Raw genomic sequence first — 26044 nt, 5'->3', positions numbered from 1 at the left:
ACTGGAGCAGGAGTTTTGAGTTCCAAAATGCAGATGCTGTGAAGTGACCTTGCGTGAGTCAGTGGAAGGTGATTCCGCTGGTACCCTGGGCATAGGTGAGAAAAAGATGAAGTAGAAAAAGGTCTCAGAGAGCTTTGACTTTAGTGAGTCATCAAAGCAGAAAATGTGGTGTGGTTGTATTTTCATGAGCTTTTCAAATTCTGAAAATGATCCATTTTAAAAATTTTGCTTTAGGAAATGGTTGGAAAGTAATGCTTTTCAACAAAGGAAAATTGCCTTTTGTTCTAAATAACAGTGTCTTAGCTTGAAAATAACCTCTTATTCCCCATGGATTTGGCCTTTTTGCTGATACTGCATACTGCTTTGAGGATGTTATTACCTGTGTGGTAACAGGGAAATCTAAACAAACGATGGTGGCAACGCTGCTGAGGTTGTGGCAGTAACCACTGGGATCTTTGTTTAAAACAAAATCGTTGCTTGAGCTGTGATTATTATGTATGAAAGAGATTCCAGATCTGAGCTAGGCATATTCAGAAAACAAGGAGTTTATTCTTGTAAAAAGCACCTGAAAATAAATTTCATCATGGATTTTAAATGCAGGATCAAGGACTATGAGAAAGATTTATAAAAGGGGTATTATATCCTCTGATGCCCTCAGTGGTAGAATTGTTTGTTTTTTTGGCTTTTGTTTCCCATGATGCTTCATCTCTGCAGAGTTCAAACTTCTAATCCTTAAAACACCTCCAAAGTGAATATGCCTATGATAGTAGGTAGAATAGACCATTAATGCCCATTACAAATGTACTCCATTAACAGCATGCTGGGCCACTGCTGGGTATGAGTATTTCCCAGGCTCTGGCTCATTAACTCCCACCATTTTTTTTTTTTTTGAGACGGAGTCTCACGTTGTTACCCAGGCTGGATTCTCCTGCCTCAGCCTTCTGAGTGGCTGGGATTACAGGTATGCACCACCATACCTGGCTAATTTTTGTAGTTTCACTAGAGACGGGGTTTCACCATGTTGGCGAGGCAGGTCTCAAACTCCTGACCTCAAGTGATCCATCAGCCTTGGCCTCCCAAAGTGCTGGGATTACAGGTGTGAGCCACTGCACCGGGCTTTGCCCCAACCTTGATCACAAAAATAATATGTCATATGGAGACCAGGAAGGTAGAGAAAAAGAGAGTGCTAGGTAAATGGTGGAGATTGCAACTTAAAATAGGGTGGTTAGGGAAGGCCTTCCTGAGAAAATGACATTTGAACAAAACCCCACATGAGTGAGATTGAAAACCGTGGAATCACCTGGAGAAAAAGCATGTCCAGCAAGGGAAATAGCACAAAGGCCCCGAGATGAAAGGCTGAATGCCTGAGGAATAGCAAGGAGGCCAGTATGGCTGGAGCAGAATATGTAAGGTAGAGAGAAGTGGGAAATGAAGTCAGAGAGAAGGGGTAGAGGAGGGATGGATTGTGTAAGCCTTCTTAGCCCATCAGTAAAGACACTGGCTTTTACTCTAAGATGAGAACTTACTCAAGAGCTTTAAGCATGGGTGGCATGATTTGACTTAATATTTTTAGAGGATTACTCTACTGTAGCTGCAACATGGAGAATAAGCTAGGAGGGCAAAGATAGGAAACAGGAAGGTCAATTAGGATGCTCCTGCAATAAACCAGGAGAGAAATGATTTGACTTGGACAAGGGTAGTAACCGTGAATATGAGGAGAAGGTATCCGACTGATGTATTTTGAAGGTCAAGCCAGCAGTACTTGCTAGCCAGTAGATTTGCTGATGGGCCAAAATTTTTGATCTGAACAACAAGAATATGTATTTGTCATTTACTGAGGTAGAAAAGCCTAGGAGAGAAGCAGTTTGCAAAGGGAAGTCAGGGGTTTGTTTGCGGACATGTTACATTTGGTTTAGGGTATTTTAAAGACTCCTATTGGATATCCACGTGGAGATTTTAATGGGCACTGGATATATGAATTTGGAGGTAAGAGATGACGTACAGGGTGCAGATATGACCATAAAAATCATCAGTCTACACATGGCATTTAAATTCCTGAGACTGCATTAAAGCAGCATGCATTTCTGGTTTTAGTGGGGACAATCTGAGCCATGAAATAGAGCTGCGTCTGTTGGTGTATGGAGAGATCTCCCTGTGAATCAAGCAGACCTCAGAAGCTCTGCTCCACCATCTGTGAAAACATTGCCAATAACCTCTAGAGAAGTATCCAGAAGAACTGCTCATATTAAACGAGCTGGCTGTGACCAAAACTGCATATATGGCTCGAGTGAATTTCCAAGACATACAATACAAGATCAAAGAGGAAATAGTTCGGAAATTATGCAAGGGACCAAGAATTCATGAGTCAGGAGTATTTTTAAAAAAGCATTGTAGGGATATAGAAAATCATCCCAAATGAGCGGTACAATTAAGAAGAGAAAATACGATCACAGGACCTCAACAGACCTTTGTTGATTTTCTCAGAAGATAAGAAAAAAGAAACTGAAGGAACACTAATGCCAACTTTTCCCCTTCCACTGTGCCTGGATGTGGCGAGAAGGGGATGTAAACAGCAGGGCAGGGTTCAGGTAGGGTGACTAGCCCTCAGTGGTTCCCAGGGACTAAGGGGTTTTCTGGGACACAGGACTTTCAGTGCTGAAATCAGGGCAATCCTGAGCTAACCAAGATAGTTTGCCACCCTGGCTTCAGGCCAGAAGTAAGGCTTCCTGGAACTGAACAATTTGGCAGTGGAATAGAAAACAACTTATTTACTATTTAATTTGAGTCTGATAGATGAAATTAAAATCTGTAAGTGATGATTTCCCAGCCTGAGTCCTCACATGCTTAACCCTTTAATTTCTGGAGGGATTTCAGAATCCCTCTTAGCAAGCAGTGATTTCTGATGGGACCATTCAATGTAGCCCCATGGTTTGGAGGGGGAAATTAAGATCAAAAGGAGTGGATATGACACGCAAAGGAATATCATAATGACTCGGGACAGGCTGCAGGGGTCTTTTGAGGCTAAAGGACCATCTCTGCAGACAGGCAGGGCCTGGTCCTGGAGGTCTCTATTGAGAACTTTCTGGGCAAGTTTTTTGTGGCCACGTCGGGGGAAACTGAAGGGCCAGGGCCTCCCCATCCACACACTGCCATTGTGAGCAGTCTGTGCTCCCTAACATATGCTGATCCTGCTCTCTGCTGAGACGCCGTGTGAGCTCTTGCCTCTGCCTGGAATTTACTTTTGGTCCGACCGATGCACACACACACGCGCGCACACACTCCAGAGCTCAGCCAAGACATCATTTGCGGTGCTTTTCCTGTGGTCACCTAAGCTCGCTCTTGAATTTTAGGAGCCCCTGTCACAATGTGGTATCATTGCCTCTGCTGGTCCGTCTTCCCCCAATCGGTCAGGGCAGCAGTTAGGTTATATCTCGTAATACAACCCGCTGCCAGGTACAGGGTAAATGTGCAATAATCGTTTGAATGACGGGGAGGAAATCCTCCTCTTGTTAGGTATTCTTTGCTACATATATAATCACTTTTTCCCAACAACTTCTAGTTCCTGGGTATGAGTCAAAACCATAACATATGATGTTAGTTAGATAGAGGATATTCTGTAACAGTGAGCAAGGAACTAAGAGAAAGATAAGGTACTGAGCACAATTGCTGAATATGATAGGTTCTAGTCTGATCTGTTTTTTCTATGATAGGTTCTGGTCTGATCTGTTTTTTTCTTTTTTTTTTTTTTTTTCAGAGACAGAGTCTCTCTCTTGCCCAGACTGGAGTGCAGTGGCACAATCATGGTTCACTACAGCCTTGAACTGCTGGGCTCAAATGATTCTCCCACCTTGGCCTCCCAAAGTACTGGGATCACAGGCATGTACCACTGCACCCAGCTATCCTTTTTCTTTTCTTTTCTTTTTAAGCAATAATTTTAATTGTTCCTTCCCTTCACCTCCCAGTTTCTGTCCTTAGACGCTCACATCCTCTAGGGCTTGGCTATAAAAGTTCATGAGGTAGCAGCTGCAAGTATTAGCAAGACCCTTTCAGGAGTTTGCCAAAAGCCAGGGAGCCCACCTTGAAAAGAACGTAGTCAGTCCCTGCCGTCATGCCCTGACTGCCCAGCATTCTGCGTGAGTGGCAAAGCCCAACTCAGGAACACAAAGCAAAAGACAGCACAGCACACACATGAACTTTTGCCACTTTTGTATTTTATTGTGGAACTGAGTTTTTTTTTTTTCCTTTACATCAAATATCCTCAATGGAAGAGGGGATATTGCACACAAATATCATAAAAGCACTACATATTACTTTCACTGGAAACTAATTTTCTACATTAGATATGACTGGATAGGATAGAAGTGATGCAGGATTATAAGACATAATACCATACACAGCTGCAGACTGACACAAACACCATTCAGAACAAGAGAGAGGAGTGTGAAGTGCTTCTCGGCCGGGCTCAAGACCACTTCTTTCCAGTGCTGGAAAGAGGGGCTGCATGCAGTGGAGGAAAAGCGTGTCTCTGAACTGCCACAGGGTGTTCTCGAAAGGGCAGCCCGGTCTTGATGCCACTTCTCCATGGCCCCCGTTTTGGGGAGCTCCAAACAAATGCAGAGAAGCTGCTTATGTTTTCCCTTCCTTTTCAGTTTTTGATGCTGCCTTTAAAAATCAACTTCATGAAGTCACAGATTTTTTAACAGTAAATAGTTTTAATACCAGGTGAATAACCTAATTGCTTTCGAAGAAATGCTCATCCCTAGGCTGCTTTTGGTGTATTGTTCAGTTGGTTAAAAGATAAAAGCTTACAGTTCCTTTCAAATGGAAACAGGATCTTTTCTTCTAAATCTGAAGCACAAAAAAAAAAGTTATTATCCTAACTCACAATATCATTACTGAGCAGGAACTTCCTGTGACAGGTGACTAAAGAGAGGCAAGAAAAGCAAATTGAGAATTGTAGAGCAGCTCCTAAGAGCTGAAATTTGGTAATAGAGGGAAAATGAAAGGTGGTAAGATTTCCATTAGCAAATGATTAAATCTTAATTAAATGAGTATTGGAAAGCTCCTAGACTGCATAAGCTATTGGAGACACTTAAAACATTCATATACACTGGGGAAACCATTCACTATGATATGTAACGTTAAGGAAAAAAAATTTTTTTGAACTCCATGGAAAATGGTGTTTAAAAGGGGGAGGAGGGGAAGTTAGTCATTGTATCCAGTCCCACCACAAGACTGAGAAAGCATGCACAGGGCTCAGGGTTTTGAGAAAGGGGACAGAATTGGTTAAAATTGAAAATGGAGGATCTCTAACATTTAGTCTCTGTAGAATTTTGTTTAAGAATACTACCAAAAAGGTCATGATCATGAGTGCTATCTCGATACAATCCCATCGTTTAAACAGAGTGTAAATTCCTTCCACTCAAATATTCAATCTATACAATTGGATTAAGTAATCAGTATGAACAAAGCTCCTAGAAGTCTGTGTCGATCTTTAGCTCTCACTTAGAATGTACATGGTACATTGTGATGGCTGTTACTAAACTAATCGTGTATTTATGGAACTAGCAAAATTAGGTTAGTCACACAGGCAGGAAAGGTGTCTGGAAGGACAGGAGCAACCTGTAATGCGAATATTGGTTTTCTTGGTATACTCAGGCTCTGTGGTCATTATTGAGAACAATGGATGGAGAAAGGTACTGATAGATTTCATAGGAAAAAGAGCCAGCTGACTAGTGACAGTTTTTATATATTTTTCCCATTAAATCTCATAGCAAAAAAAAAAAAAAGAGAGAGAGAGAGAGAAAGTGAGGGGGGTGGAGTGGTTATAACTGAAGACTGGCTATAATTCTCCTACAATGTTTATAGTTTTTAAACCAAAATAATGTACATGTTAAATACATTTAATTTGGGAAATTGGAAAATTACTTCATCTTCTGTCAAAGAAAAATCAACCAGAGGTCTGGATTTGGCAAGAAGGCTAAAAATCTGGTTTTCTTCCCACGTATTATGTAGACCAATTCAACTTAAGAGCTAACCATTAAATAATTATCTCGAGTATCTTAGGTTGTCTTATAAAATAAGTTTGAAGTAGATGCGTTTATACTCAATGAAATTCATTTGCGTCACAATGACTTTTCCATCATGTGTTAATTTCTTGTACCCTTAATATGTTATTTTTCAAGGACTTGAAAGAAATGGGGTAATAAATAAAAGCTGCATTTCTAGAGAAGCCTAACAAAAATAGAATATTAATTTTCTTTAAAAAATTAAACATTTGAAAAACGTAATTCACAGCATTAAGTAGACTGCACAGGTCCTCAGTGAAAGGACCCTGAAGAAGCGTTTTTTTAAACCCTCATTGTAGTTAGCAGTGCAAAACATACACTTATCAGACAAAAATAAACTAAAATGTTAATTTTGAAATAAATAACTAACATAGAAAATAAAATGAGGTCATTGTTCTCTACTCCGTAGATCTTAGAGTCTGCAGGAAATGTAATGTGACAGAGCACAACACAGTTGTCACGGAGAGGTTTGCCGCATCTGAACACTGGGTGCATTGATCTGCAACTTGAAACTTGATGTCAGTTTTAATCATGATCTGGCTTCCCAGGTTCACAGTTCAATGATGACAATGATGGAAATTTTCTCTAAACTCTACATGAACCGTAGGAGTTGAGAATTCATTTGTTTTCAATGTACTATTTATTTATTTTTTTTCCAGAAAACAAAATCCCAAAGCAAATTTGTGCTAGGGTTCTTTGAACTTGGCTCTTTTACCTCATGGTTGAAGATCTTGAAAGAAGTATGTAGGATACCACTGGGTGATGTACTTGTCAAGGCCCTGAAAAGTAGCCTACCATGCCATTCTCCCCCACTCTCAAGTAGCACTTTTATGTTATGGGAATCAAGGGGTGGGAGGTATCATTATTCCTGGTAGTTATGGGTTTTTAATAAATATCATTACTGCAATATCAGACTTCAATCTTGCCAGAACTTCAAAAAACATTATTCAATTTTTGTCTTACGAAACACTTAAAAAAAAAGACTATCACTTGAGAATTTTCTTTGCAATTTCCTGTAAATGAAAACATTTGTTAAAAAGTTCATCTATGAAAAGTTCTCACATATCTTAAAAAAAAATTCTTCTGTACACTTGTTCCCATAATTATGTTGAAATTAATGGAAAATTTAAAAAGCCAATGTAAGACAAAGGTAAATACTGTACACTTGCTGAGAACCTCTTCCACCATAAGATTCACTGTTTTCCCAGTTCTGATCATAGAAGCCATTTCAGTCTTGAACTTGCAGTAGTAAAGAAGCTGTGAAAGGCACAACTTGTTTGACTGAGAGGCCACAGGTGCACTGAAGTGGGATTCAACACACATGACTCAGCATCAAACTGTTGGACCAATCAGACCAGCTTCTAGTACCCCCACACGCGCTCACCCATGTGCTCCTTTAAGTATCTATAATCCTATAGGGATGTTTTATAAACTTGCTGTCTCACATTAAAAAATAAGTGCATCAAGTATCTTTGTACATTCAAGTCACTTCCTAAGGCAAATTGTCTACCATATGTACTCCCAACTGCTTTGGTATTTGCTTCAGTTAATTGGGGTGGACTTGGGTGTTGCTGCATGCAGGTTAATCGACTCAGAGTGGACTAAGTGGGTGGACAAATGCTGGGAGCATGCCTTAGATCAATCTACTTGTGTGTTTAGAGTCTGAGAGTTCTGAATGGGGCCCAAACCACTTGCATGGCCAGTCTACACTCACTACATCATGTCAGTGTGCAGCCTTCAAACTGAAGGAGCTTAATTAAGATGTGAAAATATCACATGCCCTCATAACAAGTTTTGTTCTTTTTACTTTTCTTCTAGCCAACTTGTTTTAGAAAATTAAGACTCTTTTTGATGACTCAGACTGACAAAAATGGAAAACTTTGCCTATGTAGACTAAAGAATGCCTACTGCCTGAGAAAATACAGACCTAATTGTTGGTTATTTTCTCCTCCTTACCCCACCCTGCTCTCTCTTTTTCTCTCTGGGTATCTCACCAGAACTCTCTGTCATTACATCTCCTTCTCTTGCATTCCTTTTCTTTCTCATTCTTTCTCCGTCTCTCTCCTGCGTTCTCTTTGTGCTCTCACTCTCTCTCACTCTCTCCCGCGCTCTCTCTCTCTCTAAGACAAATGCCTCTACCTAGCAGAAGTCAGTTGGGTTGGCTAGTGCATGGTTTCCAAATGTTCAGCAGAGATGAACTGGGGTAGGTAATTTTGCAGGAACTTGAACCCTATTGTGGGAATACTGTTACTTCCCTTAGCAATCAGCAAAAACTGAGAAATTTAGTGACTTGCATCACCATGACACAGTATAGCATTTGGCAGGTAATTGTTCAGCGACTTAACTAGATGAATTGACTTTTTAGAAAAGGTGATTTCAAATTGAAGAATTTCTGGAAACAAAGTTCAGATCCTGTGGTGTGGCTGGCCTTGCTTTTTACAGTTCAATCTTGCATGCAGGGAAGGATTCATCTTGCATAACCACTGTGCTGCTGCTTGCTAAAACCATGATGTTGAGGTCTTGCTGTTTCTCGTGGGTCTCCTGGTACCATTCCCTCATCACTTCTGAGTCATGAGTTGGGATCAGTGTCACCTGCAGGGAGAGACAAAAAAAAAAAAAAAAAAAGCTATTTAAGGGCAGAAACAGAAACCATGGAAAAAAAGGAAAATGAATAGCAAGGTATTAGACCACTGGAAGAAGAAGGGAAATGAGAGAAAAATTTTCTATTTTCCTCAAGAAATGCAAAGGATTTTTCGATGTATATTTTCCAGGAACCAGAATAAAGCTGCAAAGAAAAGCTATTGTTTGTAAGGGAAATTGAAGGCTGGAACCAAAGGCAACTAATCACTTGTCAATTCGTTCATCTACATTCACTGTCAGTTTCTCAGTTCTTTACTGCTAAGAAAGTGCTTCTGTTAGGATACAATTTCTTGTATTTCCTTTAACACAACTGGTAAGTTTTGCATAAAAGATGTTGCATATTTAATCCAAGGAGTTTTATCATGCACTTCAAAGCCCTCAAAAGCCCACTCATTGTGCATAACTAACATTTTGTCCTGAGAACAAAGATCTGCACCTTTACTTTATGTGTGTGGTTGGGGATGGAGGTATGGAGGTATGGGGTGGGTAGGTAATGTCCTGAATAGTATAAATTCCATCTAGTATTCAGTAAGAAGCCACTGGGTGCCTCTCATTAGATTTCATATGATTAAATAACAAGTAATTCTATATAATATGATACAAGCACAATTTACTATGTAATTTTGTACAGAACCACAAATAAAACTTGATAAGCAAACATCACAGCTGAATTAATAATGGCTCACTCTACGAATCATTTAAGGCCAGGAGTTCGAGACCAGCCTGGGCAACATAGAGAGACCCTGTCATTAAATAAATAAGGGATGGTTTGTGGTCAGGCCTGATGTTTGGGAGTTGGGAGTGTCCTGTGAGGGACTATATTCAGCAATGCTCCTACTGTGGAATTTCACATGGACAGCTGTTTTTCTAAATGGCCCTATTCCTAGCTACAGTCTACTCATAAAACACAAAGGAAGAAAGGAAATATGACCGCTTTGATTCACACACACAAGACTCTTGGCATACTGGAGGAAGGGCAATGAATCTTGGGCCCATTTTGCAGATAAATGGTTTCTGCTTTAGTTAAGGTGGCTTTCCTCCAAGGCTGTGGTTGCTGGTGGTGCCAAGAATATTATTTCTTGTACTACCTACTGTATGTTAAACTGACTTTGTTCTCAGGATATTTCATGTGTGATAGACACAGGAGGCTCCTCATGTGAATCCACAGCCAGCCACATGAGGCGCCTCTTTAAACATGGTTCCTTCCCATTGCCTCTGGACACAGCTCAATCTGCAGTGCAGACACTGTTGAGGAGTTCTCACCTGCATGTTGCTGCCCCACTGAGCCTTTCCTTCCAACAAAGCGTCCAGGACAGCCCGGCTGGGCTCCTCAGCAGCAGGGTCATTCCCACTCACCACGTAGTAGGAAGACCGTACTCTCTTGAAAAATTCCACATCAACATTCTTACTATTGCTGTGGTTAGGAATGTAGCACAGGTCCAAATACACAGGGAGGCCTGGGGGCACAGTGGAGGACTTGGTTGCCTTGGTAGTTCCTGGTCCTTGGGTAAATAAACAAAGACAAAGCAAGGTTATAGCAAGGTGAAGAGATCATACATCCAGCACATGTTCCCTACTCAATCACACCTTCCCTACTCAATCACAAGCAGGTCCTCTGGGACATGCAAAGTGGTGACAGCATTTCCATCTCCCTGGGAATCTGTCAAGGGCATTTGCGCTAGCAATGTGACAAAACATAACATGGTTGTTTACCATCTCAATAGGAGAAGTGAAGAATGGGATGGTTTCCCTTTGTGGACAGCCAACATTAGGAAGCAAGAAGAGTTTGAAGGCCTTTCCCAAGATGGCACTAGATATAATACCCCTCCTAAAGAAGCTGCTAATGTGCTTCTTTATTTGATAAGTGATCTAAGAAGTACATTTTAAAAGTCAAAAGAAAACATCTGTATTTGGCAAAACATAGCTAAGTTATCTTAGTAATCCACTTTAGCGTCTCATGATTGCAATTTTGTCCACAGCTGGGTATTATACCCTAACGTTCCACTTAGTAAATAGTTTTGATCTTAACCCCATATGATTTCCAAGGCCCTCAGCACCTCAGTCTCGCTCACAAACTGATGAAACACCATATTCTCTCCTTAGCACAGTATTCTGAAAACTGATGCTTCTTTCCCTAGGCAAGGCTGGATGCCGAACTTGGGCAAAGGACGGTTCAGAAAGACCAGGTTTTCCCTAACTAATCAGGACATATCAGCCTGCAACCAAAACCCCAGTCAAATCACAAAGGCCTGGGAAAACTAACTTGTTCCAGTTAGGAAGTTTAAAGCTTTTGAAACGTTAATAGAACTAGCATTTTGAGGCAGTGGTTCTTTAGCCTGACTACATAATTAGAATCACCTCGGATGCTTAATACTGACACCCAGGCCTCATTCTCTAGAGTCTGACTTAAGTAGGTTTGGGTTGGGGTCTGGCACTACTGTCTTTTAAAAGCACCCCAGGTGATTCTAACATGCAGCTGGTTTCATTGCTGTAAAGCCAATTAAAACACCAGCTAGATTTTATATGCTTAATCCTCTTTCTCCATAGGATATTTAAAGACTATCATCCCAGATTCAAAACCACCAGCTAATTCTATCAACTGTCCAGTTTTATTTTTAGAGAGGTAAGGGAGTGGTGAGAATCAGCCAAAGTAATAATTGGATAAGCTAATTCATTCCATGAATAGATCAATAGGTTATTTTAATGAATCTGAGCTGAAAGCCCTCAAAATACCCAGTGGGGGCCTCCTAAAGAATTCTGACTTGTAGTAGAAGTTTGTGAGTTACAGTTCTTCCAGTAATTAAACATGTCTGCAATTTCCCCCTCTACTCTAAATCACTACCATCAACATCAAATGAATATTGCTCACAGAAGCACAAACCAACAGAACTGCTGAAAGTTGGCCCAGGTTTGCTTTAAAAGTCAATTAGTACTGCAACTTTGCCTTTGTAGACATCTAAAAGCATCTCCAAAATAAATGAAAATTAACTCATTTTCACTTATTACTTTGCCTTTAAATTACCTCTTTAAATGTCCAAAAAGTGTTTTTAAAAAGTCAATTGTGTGGGTTAGGATGTATATGTTCTGGCAAACTTGGGAGTAAATTTCAGTTGGTTTTATCTGTTTAAATGGATTTCATGTTTTCTCCCTAAGTGCAGGTCAGTTGTCAACTCTTTCAGATGAAAGGGTTAATTATCTGGTGGTTTGTCATTCATTTTAAACATGAAAAAAATTCCGATTATTTTCTACGTGCATGTAAAAAGACCAAATGTGCTGAGAACTGAGTCTTAAAATTGATACTCCATATTGTTTAAAGTAAAAACTTGTAGTTTTAACAAATCTAAATCCTAAAGTGTACTTAATTGGAGAGCTGCAAAGATTACTCTATCAGATTTTCCCTAATAAATCAGGGCAATGTTACTTAAATTATGTTGTGCCTTACATGTTTGGGTCCATTTATATTACACTTTGTGAATTGTGATCTAAAATCTCTGAATAATTACCTAAAGCAAATAAAATGTATGAATGCCAATCCTTGTGATTGATGTGAAGCAACAAAATGAAGCAGTACTGCAGAGACCAGTTCCATCAAAAGCCCAGGTCATTACCGAGAACATGATAAATCTGGGAATCATGACCAAAACATGAATGATCAAAAATCAGGGATATCTGCTCCTGCCAAGTGGAATTTCATTTGCTTATTTATTTTTGAGAGACAGGGTCTTGCTCTGTCGCCTAGGCTTGGAGTGCAGTGATACATACAATTCTGGCTCACTGCAGCCTTGACCTCTTGGGCTAAAGTGATCCTCCTGCCTCAGCCTCCCAAGTAGCTAAGACTACAAGCATATGCCACCACACCCAACTAATTAAAAACATTTTTTTGTGGAGATAGGGTCTTGCTATGTTGCATAGGCTGGTCTCAACCTCCTGGGCTGAAGCTAACCTCCTACCTCAGCCTCCCAAAGTTCTGAAATTACAGGCATGAGGCCATGCACCCAGCTTCCAAGTGGAATTTTAATCTGAAATAGCATTGAGTCTCTACTAATGAGGCCATGGGTAAGAGAAGGGTAAGAAAAGAGTCATCAATGTTTTTCTCTTAATTTTCCCTGGATACTCACTGGTCACCTGAAATTATAGTACTTTTTGGCTGACATGAAAATGGAACACTGCCTTTAATGAAGATTTATCTCCAACCTGGTTATGTTTTAAATAAAAATGTAAAAATTTTTAATTTTAAAATTTAATTTTTTTTAAAAAAGGACTCTAAATCTTCAGTCTAGACTGGTCGATCCAGTCTTGGTGTGAAACCTCTGGTTCTCCTTAGGCCTTTAGGAGCTCCTGGCCTGTGTTACCCTGTTGGATTCTGCGGCCAGCATGGCTGAAACCAGTCTTCCAGAAGCATTTGAAAGACACATCCTTGGTTCTGAAGATTTAGAACAGGGTTGTAGTTGCTGTGTTCCAAAATGGCACAAAATCAGGAATCCCATGTGATGAATCACAGCTGCTTTGAACCATACACTGAGCTATTTCCAAGCCTTAAGGCCACACTGGACTGAGATATATACCTTTGGGCAGAGGAGAAGAGTACAGGGAAGGTAAAGCATCAGTTGTGCTCCCTCATCTTCCCAGTACAAAGCCAAACAGGGAAATATAAAGGTTGTAAATTAAGTAGAATGGTTGTGGCATATATTCAATGCCCGGCCTTCTCAACCTACCTGCAGTGGCGGTCTTGGCCGACTTGGATGCAGAGGCATTGGCAGCATTCTTGGTCTCCTTGTCCTTCTCTTCCCCACGTGCAGCTTTGACCTCAGGAGTGGTGGTGGGTTTTGCTGCCTTTTCCACAGATTCTTTCTTCTTAGGAGAAGCCACCCTGGACACCTTATCTGAGGATTCTTTCAAGCCTGCTGGTTTTGGTGAAGCTGCCAAGGGCTTAGACTTCCCATCACTCTTTTTGACAGGTGAAGATGACTTGGTCTTTGTACCTGGCTTTTTGGTTTTGGTCTTCTCTTTCAGATCTTTCTTTAGAGCTTTGCCCAGGTTCTGCTCAAGGGCCAAGGCCTCTGGGTCCACCATGGACACATCAGGATGGCGTGGCGAAGGGCTGCGGTCTTGCACGGGAGCTGGAGGTGGGTCCATGTGTTTGTACGTGACAGTTTTATCTGTGGGGATGGTTTCCGACTCGTCTTCAGAGTCGATATTGGCATCAGCCGTGATGGAGGGGCACTCTTCAGTCTCCGGGGGAACATCAGAGTCGGTCTGGGATGGGGCCGACTCGCTGACTGAGGTGGGAGGGGTTTCATCACACTGTCGGCCCTGTTGCTTTCCTCCTGGAGGCGGTGGGGCTCCCCCTGATTGAGTGAGGGGCTTTTCAGATTCTTCAGTGGGCTCTTCACTGGCAAACCACTCAAGAGGATTGGGATTAATGAAGGAGGGTGAAAGCTCTGTCTTGGGGTGCTTGTATTCACAGGAGGACACGAGGCATAAATCGACATCCTGGCGGGCTTCTGAGGGGGACTTCTTTTCTGCAGTGTAGCATAGGTCTGAAGTCTCGTAGGAATATGTGGATGCCTGAGGGGTTCTAGCGATTTTCTCTGTAGTCTCGTAACAGTATGTGGAAGTATCGGGGGTTCGTGTCGTCTTTGTAGCTGTCTCATAGGAGTAACTTTCAGACTCAGGGAAACTGGTAATTTTCTCAGTGGTCTCATAAGAGTAGCTGGGGTCCCCAAGTGTGTGGCCACCATCCTCAGAGTCATCATAGCCATTGCTGATGTCATCCAGAAGCCTTCTAGACCTCTCAGTCTTTTCATAGCTGTAACCACTCACTTCAGGGGGGCTGGCGGTCTTTTCACTTATGTCATATGAGTACCCACCCTCTTCAGGGGTCCGTGTGGTCTTCTCAATAATTTCATAGGAATAGTCACCATCTTCAGGGGTCTTGGTGGTTTTCCCAATGGTCTCATAGGAGTAGCCACTGTCACTTGGGGATTTTGTGGTTCTCTCTATCTTCTCATAGTAATAGCCGCCCACATCTGAGGTCCGGGTGGTCTTCTCATAAGACTCGTAGTCATAATCTTCTTCATCTGGGGACCTAGTTGTTTTCTCAGGCTTTTGATAGGCATAGCTAAAGTCACCAGGTGTCTTCCCTCCACTGTCCTTCTCCAGGCCAGGTGTGGCCAAATCTCTATTCAAGGCTAGATGGTGTTGCATGGTATCAAATAACACTGAGGCACGGAAGCCATAGGGCTCTGCGGATGCTGCATCTATGGGTGGAGAAGAGGAAGTGTGGCAAGCTGCTGTTTTCTCTTTGACTGCAGAGGTAGAATCTGAAAAAGTAGGTGAATATAAAGGAGAGGACTCTCGTGGGGTGAGTGGAGAGATATCAGATTTTGGAGAAAGCTTCTCTCCTTCCAGACTTTGCACTTTTTCAGAGGTGAGTGAGGCATATAAGGACATATCTCTCGGAGGAGCAACATCAGATAGAGTATCTTCTTGGAGAGGAGAAGCGATCTGAGAAGGGGTATGAGCAGAAGAGGTGGATGGGGAGGCTTCTACCTGAGATACTGAGATGAGCTCAGAAAGATCATTATCTTGGGTATAGGACGGCTCCTCCATAGGTGGTATCTTATGTGATAAACTGGAGTCCTGCATGTCAGAAGGACTGTAGTCCACTTCAGTTGGCCCATTTTCAGTGATGTGAAGCACACCTGCACCCACTGTAGGATGATCTGGAGACTGTCGACTGAAGTCCATAGCAAGGGAGTGCTCAGGAGATTCTTGGCCAAATTCAATAGACATTGAGGACTGTTCAGATCTGTGATCTTGAACGGGTGTCCTGGACTTTGCAGTTTTAGGGGAGAAGTCTGGTGGGGAAATTGACATCGGTCTTGGGCATTCTTCTTTAGATGGAGACATTTCTGTTTCCTGGAATGTGGTAGGTGTTTGCACAACAGACACTGAAAGGGAGTCATCTACTTCTGTGGAATGTGGGGAGCCAACCTCAGCATGCAGAGAAGGAGACACATCATCTGTTGTTGGCTCTGGAAATGAGCTCGTAGCCACTGAGGCTGTGGACACTGAGGCCACACCCTCCATATGAGAGTATGTGTCTTCCGCTACACCCTCATCAACAGGAGTAGCTGACTTGTCTGAGACAGTACCTTCAGAAATGGACATCTTAGTGTCTTCTTTAAAAGATCCAAACTGACTGACATCTATTTGTGTGGGAGAAACATCTCCTAATTTCCTTTCATCCAGAGCCAGTGCTGGTTGAGAACTCGTGGCTTCAACATCATCAGTTTTCTTTTCTTGGCCAAAGTCTTCTTTTATTGGTACAAAGTCTGTGCTTTTCCCTTCCTGTTTGTCTTGGTAAAGACTAGTGGAAGTCATTTCAGAAACTGGACTTACTTGGTCTGGAGAGCTTTGTTTTTCACTCTTTTCTTCAAAGGGGCTTTCGGCACCTCTGCCAGAAGCCTTGTCATCAGCACTGAGAAAACTTTCATAGGCAGACTCGGATCCAATGAGGGGTGGGCTGCGTAAAGGAGACAAAACTTTTTCAATAGGAGACTCTGAGTCAGGCACGGGCTCATCCATGGGGCTTACTGAAGCTCTTTCACTGTCATCTTTGGCATCACTGAATTCAAAACTCACTGGAACTGCTGGTGGTTTCTCAATTACTTCTGTAGGGAGGTGACTGGATTTCTCATCGGTGGGAGATTGGTAGTAAGGTGTGTGACCAGCACTGCCAGTCACAGACTGAGATGGTGACACCACTTCCAGAGTCTTGTCCTCAGGACTAGCACAATGTTCTTCAACTACTTCTTGGGTTACCTCAGGAGACACCGAGGCTACTTCTGCCTCTGCAGAGACTTTAATCTCATTGGGCGTCAGAGAGAAGTTCACACTACGTTCACCCAGGGGGGTCTTTTCTAAGGGTGATGGTGGAGATGGACTCAGGGATGGGCTCTTTGATGGGCTGAGCTTTTCACCTGAAACAGCTGAGATGGTATCTTTGATGTCCAACGTGGTGCTGGCTTTCACTTCAGAGCAGTAAGCATCACGTAGAGCAGATCTGCTGAATTTGTCTTCCTCCATGGAAGAGGGTGGTGATATGGTAGAGGCTGAAGCATTGTAATCCTTGCCATCAGTGGCATCTGTTTTTGATCCTTCAGAAAATCCGTTGAGTGGTGTAACATCAGCAGGTTTAGAGTATTCCTGAGAATACAATGAAGACTCGTATTTGGTGATATTTACGAATTCCTGAGAAGGGGACTCCGTCTCTTCATTGTTGGTCTCATCGCTCATCACATCTCGAGGGGTAGACATCTCATCCATGGGGGTAGGCTCACTGGATATCTCAATAGTAGACTGAGTGTAGCCAGAGGTGGCAGTGAATTCCTCAGGCTGGTCTTCTCGATTCTCCTCATCAGAAGCTGTGGCCTCGCTCTCTGAACCTCCAGGTAAAGTCTCATCATGAATTGAAGATGCAGGTTCTCGGCCAGGAGACTGGGCTCCTGGTTGCTTGGTTGGTGTGGTCAGGAATCCATACTGCTCCTCGGCACCACCAGCCTCTGCAGCCTTGTCAACCACAGCCATCACGTAGTCTTCAGCTTCCATTTTTTCCGGCTCATATTCCTCCTCTCTGGCATCTTCAGCTTTGTCCTCCTCATCAGCCTCCTCCTCAGATTGTTCAGCCTCTCCTTTCTCAATGGCCTCATCCATGTCTTCTTCGGCTCGGTCATCCCCACTGGCCACAGACTCCCTCTTCTCCCTGATGTATGCATCAGCCTCCGCCTTGGCACTTTCCTCATACTCAGTGGGGCTGTGCTTAGAGGCGCTCACACATATGTGTTCCTCCCCATCCTCTTCTGGCTCCTCAGCCTCCTCAGTTTCTGCCTTCTCTTCATAGTCTCCAGTCTCTGAGGATTCTTCAAAACCCGCTCCTTCATCTTCAAATTTTTCAATGTCATCTACTCCCTGCTTCTCGACGGGCTCCAGCTCCTCAGGTGTCTGTTCACATTCGCCTTCCCCTTCAGTGGTGGTGATTCCCTCATCAGGGGACTCGGCAGGACCTTTGGTGACTTCTGTCTCCTTCTGGATGACGTAGGCTTCGACTGGCTCGGTTTCCTTCAGTTTCTCTTCATCTTCGATTAGCTCCAGCTGAGGCTTGATGTCCTTTGTTACATCGACCTCTTCAGCCTTTAACTCTTCAAAGTCCTTGGTTAGATCCTCAGGAGATGACATAAGGGACCTCTCAGCTTCAAGTTCTTTGGCAGGGCCAGTGGCCGCTATTCCAGCTGCCGCCACCACGGCTGCTGTGGCAGCTCCAGTGCCGACAGCTGCAGCGACAGCCTCTGTGGCCTTGCCTTCCTTCTTAATGACTTTTATTTTCCCCTTCTCCTTTGGCTTCCCGGCGGCAACAGAATCTTTCTTGACAGGCTCTTCCTTCTTGGGTACTTTTGGTTTTAAAGCAGCTGGTTTTTTTGCTTCAGATAGAGGAGTAGATGATTTCTTTGCATCTTTAGGGAGCTTCTTAATTTCTTTTTTGGGTTCCTTTTCTTCCTTTTTCACTTCCTTCTTCTCTTCCTTCTTAACTTCCTTCTTGGCTTCCTTCAGCGGTGTTTCTTTCTTAACCTCTTTCTTGGGTTCTTTTTTCTCTTCTTTCTTGATTTCTTTTTTGACTTCTTTTTTCACCTCTTCCTTTTTTGGTTTTTCCTCCTTCTTGATAGGTGTTTTGTCCTCCTTTTTAGCCACTTCTTTCTTTGGCTTTTCCTTCTCCTCTTTCTTGTCTTCAGGCTTTGCCTTTGTTTCCTTTTTCACCGTCTTCTCCTTGGCGGCTTTGGGTTTGACATCTGTGGCTTGCTTCTCAGCCACCTCGGCCTTCACTGGAGATGGCTCTTCTTTGCTGGGAACCTCCTTTTCAGTCACTGAAGGTTTGGTCTCTGTTTTTACTGGCTTGTCTTTTTTCACTGTTACCTTTTCTTTGCTTTCAACTTTGGGCGGCTTTTCCACGTGATTCACTTTTGTGACCTCAGGGGTTTCTTCTTTTGACTCCTTGCGCACGGATTTGCTAGGAAGTGGTTTTGTGGCTGGCTTCAGACTTTCTCGGCTATCAGCCCTCTGTTTCAGTTTTGTTTGTTTCACCACAGGAGTGGGCACCTGGCCAGTGAGATCCTTTTGGGTGGCCAGTGGCTGCTTCAGAAAGTCTAGATGTTTGAGTTTTTCCAACCCTTCCAGGATGTTGTATTGGGTGCTGTTCCCAGGAAACAGGACTCGGATGATTTTTTCTGCAGGGTTTGCTGGATGCCACACAATCAAAGATGAGACTGAAGTTAAGTAGGAAATCGGGAGATCTACTTCTTGACCATTAGGCAGAATGAGTTCAGCCTTGTCTTTGTTGGTGCCAGTCCACTGCTGCATAAAATACTGCATTTCCTTGCTGCTCTTGACTGGATTAAGCACATACATCTCAAGTTTACCCACTCCCATTTTTTGGAAAAGAATGACAGGATCAATAGTATTGCCTACACTTCTAAACAGAGGTTCTGGTCTCATGGACAATTTGTTTAGGTACTGGAGAGTGAAGCATGCTTCTTCTATGCTTCTCTTCATCTTGATGTTTGGCTCTGGATTTTTGAGATTTTCAGGTACATTGAGAAATACAACTCCTAAGTCAGGGGAGATGAGATTTTTCATCCAGTCACTATTTGTGGTGGAGCCCTGGGACTGTTCTTCCTCGAGCTCTGCAATTTTCCGCTGTAGCATGCTGTTTATTCCAGGCAAATTGTCATCCCCAATGTGGGTGAGCAGGATGGAGTCCACTCGGTCTAAGTGTCGGATGAGCTTCCAGAAGCAGGATTTTCTCTCCGATCCGCCATTGATGAGCATATTGAAACCATTCACTGCAAACAAGGCAGAATCTCCCCTCCCTCCTGGAAAAATATAACAGCAGGGCTTGGAGAGCTTCAGAAATCCACCCGATGTGGGAGGTTCCAGGATGTCAAAGGGAGATGGGACTTCCACTGATTCTGAGAGATACTCAGTAAACTCAGAAAGTCCTTCCATTTCTGGCAAGATAGAAGCTGAATTGAGTTTAATATTGATGAAGTCTTGGAGATTGTGTCTGTCAAGATTGGAGTTCTTCCAGTCCCCTTCTTCAGGACAGAACAGGGTTAAGCTGGCTTTGTTAGCAGGATGGGTGGTGCTTAGTAACTCCCCGATCTGGGTTTTAAAAAAAGACAGAAAGAAAGAAAAGGTGTAAGTGATTATCATCACTAATCCATCATCTCCAGCTATAACTATGTGTTATAGGATCACAGGATGCACAGAGGACCAGTTTCAGACATGCACTCATGTAGCGATGCTGGTTGCTTAAATGCTGAAACACTTCCCTACTAGAAGGTGAACAGCCCTTTTTCCTGAGCCCCGATACTACTGGCTTCTACCTCAACCAGCACCCACTCACCCCGGCACCTCCCCGACAACCCCTCCACCATCTATTCCTGCCCAGCAGGGGAATGCCAGAACTCTGCTCCAGTTCTAAGACCAGTGACCACCTGAGCAATTGGGGATTGTGCTGCAGTGGTTATGAAACACTTTGAATATTATCCCTAGAGTAAAGGCAAAGATGCCCTTTAAAAAACATTAAACTATATCAAGAGAAAGCTGTCTGAGTCATTTCATCACTAATAAAAATGTTTTCTTTTATTCCACTAGACTTGGCGAAAAAAAAAAAAAAGGCCTGATTGACACCTCAAAGAAATTCAGATTAACAGGGCACTTGTTGCGGCCTCCTTTTAGAATCTGTATGTAAAAAGGAAAAAACCTTGGTGGGTTTTTCCCCATAGGAGACAAGAAGTTATGGATTGCCTGTTACTACAAAAAATTACTGGTTTCTGGTATCAGTGCACACTGATTAAAACATGAAGGGGTCACCCAGAAGATTCTCTGCAGATACAAATGCTTTTTTATTAAAGCCATGACATTAAAGTGGCTGGATAATTATAAAAGCCAGTGGCCAAATCTGTTCCCCATTTGCTCATATTTAACTCCACAGTGAGCCACTCTGTTCTCTTACTGCTCCCATTCTTTTCAGGGCAAGTTGGGTGTGAGCAGCTGAGATCAAATGTGGCTGAAACATTTTTCAACACATTGTTTAGTACTTCCCAAGGATGTAAACACAGAAAAGCAAATCAGGACCAAAACAGAAATTATGGTTTAATAAAAACACTACTTTCTCTCTCACTCCATATTATGGCCACATATTTCATGGTCTTAGCCTAGCAAATTAGTGATGGAGAATCATGCCATCAACTCCAATCTTCTTTCCATCTCAGTAAAGCTCACAAATCAGCTCAGAGTTTTGACTGAAAAGGGCTCTGTGTTCTGGATGACAAATGATCAAGTGTTAAAGCCAAGGTTTCATTTGGTCCAGGCATCCCTGAGCCAGCAGGTCTGAACTCTAACTTTCTAGTATTAGATTAGTTTCCTCTGTCTCCTGGCTATCAGCATTCTGAGGCTACTATTATGAATGTTTATAAGAATAATTTATAGAATCTGAATTTTCCTGTATTTGACTGCAACGTTGCAGTAAAACAGTCATTTCTGTTTTGTTAGCATATTAGTCCTAAGCATAACATTTTATGTAGAGGGTCGCAAAATAACAAAATAATAAAACTTTGTTGTTTTTCTGTGACTTCACTTCACAATTTTCTATAAAAAGGATAAGAATCAACTCCATTTTGGGAGCTAAGAAAAGTGAAAAAGCAAATGGTAACCATCTTTGGGTGGAGGGGACAGGCATCTTTGCTCCAATGATTTGCAGGCCAACGCAAACATAGGGCATCGAATATGGCTTCTTGTACAATAACTAGCAGAGACCCTCATCACAATCATTGTAGCACAATTAAAAGTCTCTAGATCCCAATTTTCACACCGAGCACTTACAAACTCTTCATGTTTTATAATACATTTTAGGAGGCAAATCTAGGATAACTGCTGAATCTTTAATAGTGAAATTTAAAAATTAAGTTTAGTTCATTTTAATTTTTGAAATTCTACCCTAGCTGAGAGGTGTGGCAGCCAAGGGTATAATCCAGCTGTTAGTAGGGGGCATTCAATCACTAGCTCTTTTTATGTAAAGTATGTAATCACCAGGTTGAAGCAGAAGGTAGAAAGACTTAAGGAATATCTTCCTACTTTTCCTCTTTTCACCTCTATCCAGAGAATTTCTATGAAATGTAGGAAATGACCCCAAAACAAAACAAGATTGCACAGAATTCTGAGAAGTCAGAGGTCATGAAAGATAGCCAAGAGACACTGGTGAATGAACAACCGTGATGTACAAGGCAAAGCAGAAAAGAAAGCCAGCATTGCTTTGACAGGTTTCTTTCTGGAGATGGAAAATCTGGTCCCTCCAAAGAAATAGCAGCACACTCTGAATGATGAGACAAGAACGCAGAGACAGGGCTGGACAGAGCCCTCAGTCATAAAACAGACAGATGGAATTGGGCAGAGGGAAGAGGAGGAAGAACAACTCCTACATCCTTGGAACTACACAACAGAATGAAGCCTGTGTTTTCCCCCACAGCCTCTTTCCAGACCTGTGGGCCAACTCCAGAGTAGAGAGTACCTCAAGGGCAAAGACAGGGTCTTAAGAGTGGCCAGCCCAAGGCAGCACCCAATCAAGCTTATTCAATGAATAGATGAGAACCATAAGGAGGATCCAACAATGTTAAGAGTGGGAAGGAAACTTGTGACTAGTTCTTAGACTTGGAAACTGAGGCTTCTTCTGAACAAATTGGGAAATCATCATCATGGTAAAAGGTACCTATTATAACCCACTACTCTAAACATATCTGATAGCAGGAAATATATCTTCTGTATCTTTGTATTTTAGTTATCTTTGTTTCCTCAATACATAATCAGGCTCAGCAGATGTTTGTTGATCAGTGTGCCAAACTTGGCTGTTCAACACATGTTGTCTTCCTGGAGTGGGTGCTTCAGATGTAACCACACTGAGCGCCACCCTGGTTCTTGCAAAGTTGGATGACAGATGCAACTGGGAGGAATATGCTTTGGGACAAAGATAATCTTTTTTGTGAATTACTTTTTCTGATTAAATGCAGGCATACTGGAAGAGGAAGGAAGATACAATAAATAAATGGTTTTACTGCAGATGATATTAATGAAACAAGATTTGAAATTCTAAACCATGGCCTGCTAACTACATTTCCTTTCTGATTAGGTTACTTGCTTGGCTGATGAGGAAATACAGTAGACAGTGTATCTCTGGGCTTTAGCAAGACATTTAATAGGATCCCTGAACAGTGTGATAGCAGAATTAGGTGGATTTCCAGCCAGCCATGTAACTAGTGCTGCTTAATGTCAACCTGGAGGGAGGTCTATGATGGGCGGCCTCAAGTCTCATTACCTGGCCTGTATTCACTTGGATGAAAATGGTGAAGTCATGCGTATATCTGTGGATTGTATGAAAATGAGAGACAGCAAAATGTGGGATGGCAGAATTAAGGTATTTATAAAAGCTCTTGAAATGGGGATGATGGTGGCTAAGTCAACTCTAACAGGATGGCATTTTAAAGGGATAAATGTAAGGTTCAATAAACCAGCAGGGTTAACTACAGGATTGGGAGATGTGGCTTAACAATAATATCCATGGAAAAGACTCAGGGATTTTAGTTGATGGTCAAATGGATTTATCATGAAGCCAAAGAAGCTTAAACTTCAAGGTACCTCATTGGCATGGCCCTGTACTTAATTGTGTATTAATAATTGTTTCATTTTTCTTAAAAAAGAGCCCTTAAATTATATAAATTGTAGAGCCCCTCAAAGCCTGCATCTCTTCCCCATTGAAATTTAATGGTGTATGGTGATGGTCAAAAGTCACTTTTAGACTTCTTTAATAGAAGATTGTACTGAAAACTATAGACATTATCGACTCTCACAATCCTAACCTGGTCAAATGACTCCTGAAATAGGGTGTCCAGTCTGAGTCATGACATTTTAGAGAAATTAGACCAACAAGCAAAAACCTGAAATAAGTCTCCCTTACTGGCTCCTTCCTCTTGGCCTCATGACCTCTCAACACTGGACCTGGGCCCCTTTCTCTTCTTAAAATATTTCTCACTCTAGGTCACATCATCTATCTTCTGGGCTTTAAATACCTCTAATATGCTAATGGATTCCAAATTAATATCTCCAGCCCAACTCTGAGTTCCCTGAGCTCTGTTCTCATAAATCCAACTGTCTGATTTCAAGGCACTAAAACATGACCAGGACTAAACTCCTGAATTCCCCCATACCCCTCCCATCTCCTCTTCTTTTTATTTTTTTAATGTTTTAAGTATACTTGGGTTTTTTATTTTTTTAAGAGACAGAATCTTGCTCTGTTGCCCAGGCTGGAGTGCAGTGCAGATTATAGCTCAGTGCAGCCTAGAACTCCTGGCCTTGCGTGATCCTCCCACTTTGGCCTCCCAAAGTACTGGGATTACAGGCATGGGCCACAGCACCTGGCCTTCGCCTCCCTTTCTTGACAGAGGAACAAGTTTGAAGGACAGCGAGCAGGGTTTTGAAGAACTGTGGGTAAAAATTGAAGATGATTAATCTAAAAGGGGAAAAATTGGCAGTGTTGGTGAAGGGTATCTAAGACACTGTAGGTGGGAAAGGGATCACATCACTTCCTTGAAGGTACAATGAGACAAATAAGGAAAAACTTTCCAACACAGAGACTGAAAAATGCCCCCAGGAGATGATGATTTCACCATCCCTGTATTTCAGGGAGGAGTGGGGTCAGCCAGACAATAGCACTGTCTGTTAGTTCTGGTTTTGTTAGTTGATCTCCGGTGATTAAGACTCCAAAACCCTGAAGCTCAAAGTGTACTGATAGTTCTATTTTTTCAGTCTATTTATTTTTAGCTGTTCTTATATTTTTTAAAAAGTATCATTTTTGCTTGTCCCAAATTGTGGTTTTGGTTCCCTGGAGTTAACTAGTATGTTTCAAGGGCTGGATAAAAGGAACAGGGCTGGACACCAAGTGGTCTTCAGGGTCTGTTTGTCATTCAGTTACTCAACCCTTTTTCCAAAGCAACAATGGGCAATCCTAGCCCCAAAAGGCTGATAACCACTGGTCCAGTCCAGTGATTTTCAATTCACTTTAGCTGTGGCATCCTTTCTTCAAAGTCCACAATGTAAAATAGATAAAGGCTGAGTTGCTTTGGTTGGGGGAGGAGGAAGAGTGAATTTGACCCAATGTCCCTTGCCTTCCCCCACCACACTGACACCATTGATCTAGTCTGTTAGGAAAAATCCTAGAGATCCTTTTCAATATGTATTAACTATTGCTTTTTCAAAAGTACCAGCATGGGGGTTTGTGGGTGGCGGAAGAGAACATGACATGATACCTGAGTATAATAAAAATGTGTGTCCTCCAGAACCTACCCCAATAATTACAAACCCTGGGTAATCCGCCCTTCCACGGAACTTGAGTTCTTCAGTTAGGGCAATTTTCTTTTTCTGTAGTTAGTGGCAAAATCTCACACATGCACAGCCCATGGTGCTAAAATTTTGCTTCCATAATCTAGTAAAAATGAATAAGCAGCAATCTTCATAACAACCTTATTTAAAGAAGGGGAAGGGGAGATATTATCTGAGATGCAAATATGCCAAATTGTGTTACTTCCTTATTGAAAATCTTGGCAATGGCAAACACTTTTCTTTACATATTTCCTTTGCTTGGTTTTTCAGCAAAAAAAGACAAACCAATCACTTGGGTAGAAACCAACCACTAGAAAATAACTACAGAACTGCACAGGAATGTGGAAAGTGCCCATGTGCATGCAAATGAGCTACAAGCAGGCCACTTAACTGCTCACCATGTCATTGGGCCCCTTCCAGCCTTCTGCAGCTTTCTTTCTTCCCTGAGGCAAGATGCTAATAATGTGTGTGATCCCACAGCTACTAGACAAATGCCCACCTACCTGCCTCTGGATACAACATGCACATGGGGACATAATCTTGCAAAAGATTCTGACATTATAGTGATCAAACAACAACTTCAGGACAGTAGGCAGAGTGAGAATTGTAGCCCTAGCTTTGGAATTTCAATGCAATCGAACAGTGGCTTACTAGGCCTTTACTACGTGCAGGTGCAATGGATACCGAGACGAATGAGGCAAGACGCATGAACTCTAGTGGCCTTGGAGGAAGACAGGGCCAAAGCTTGCATTTTGAAGTGGTAAAGATGAACCAACTGGGAGTGAGCTCTGAAGCCTCTCAGAAAGGAGCTGCCTGCCTGGGGGATCCCGTCCTGGTGTGTGTTTCAA

At 42.3% G+C, this 26044-nt stretch overlaps 1 protein-coding gene across 2 annotated transcripts in view; it reads right to left on the bottom strand.

Annotated features, from left to right (window-relative positions):
- Positions 1 to 4191: 4191 nt before the first annotated feature.
- MAP1B (microtubule associated protein 1B) overlaps positions 4192 to 26044 on the bottom strand; it is a 102754-nt gene continuing 80901 nt past the window's right edge. For both annotated transcript variants that reach the window (XM_009208590.4, XM_009208591.4), the window contains 3 exons: positions 13424 to 19925; positions 9972 to 10210; positions 4192 to 8660 (listed from right to left, as the gene is read on the bottom strand). In XM_009208590.4, coding sequence (XP_009206854.2) covers positions 8505 to 8660; positions 9972 to 10210; positions 13424 to 19925 — 6897 coding nt within the window. In that variant the 3' untranslated portion in view covers positions 4192 to 8504. The remainder of the gene's footprint in view (positions 8661 to 9971; positions 10211 to 13423; positions 19926 to 26044) is intronic.

This window comes from Papio anubis, chromosome 5 (assembly GCF_008728515.1).
Source record: "Papio anubis isolate 15944 chromosome 5, Panubis1.0, whole genome shotgun sequence".
Lineage (NCBI taxonomy): Eukaryota > Metazoa > Chordata > Mammalia > Primates > Cercopithecidae > Papio > Papio anubis.
The sequence above is the reverse complement of the archived record's forward strand: the minus strand, read 5'-3'. Positions and strand labels throughout refer to the sequence as shown.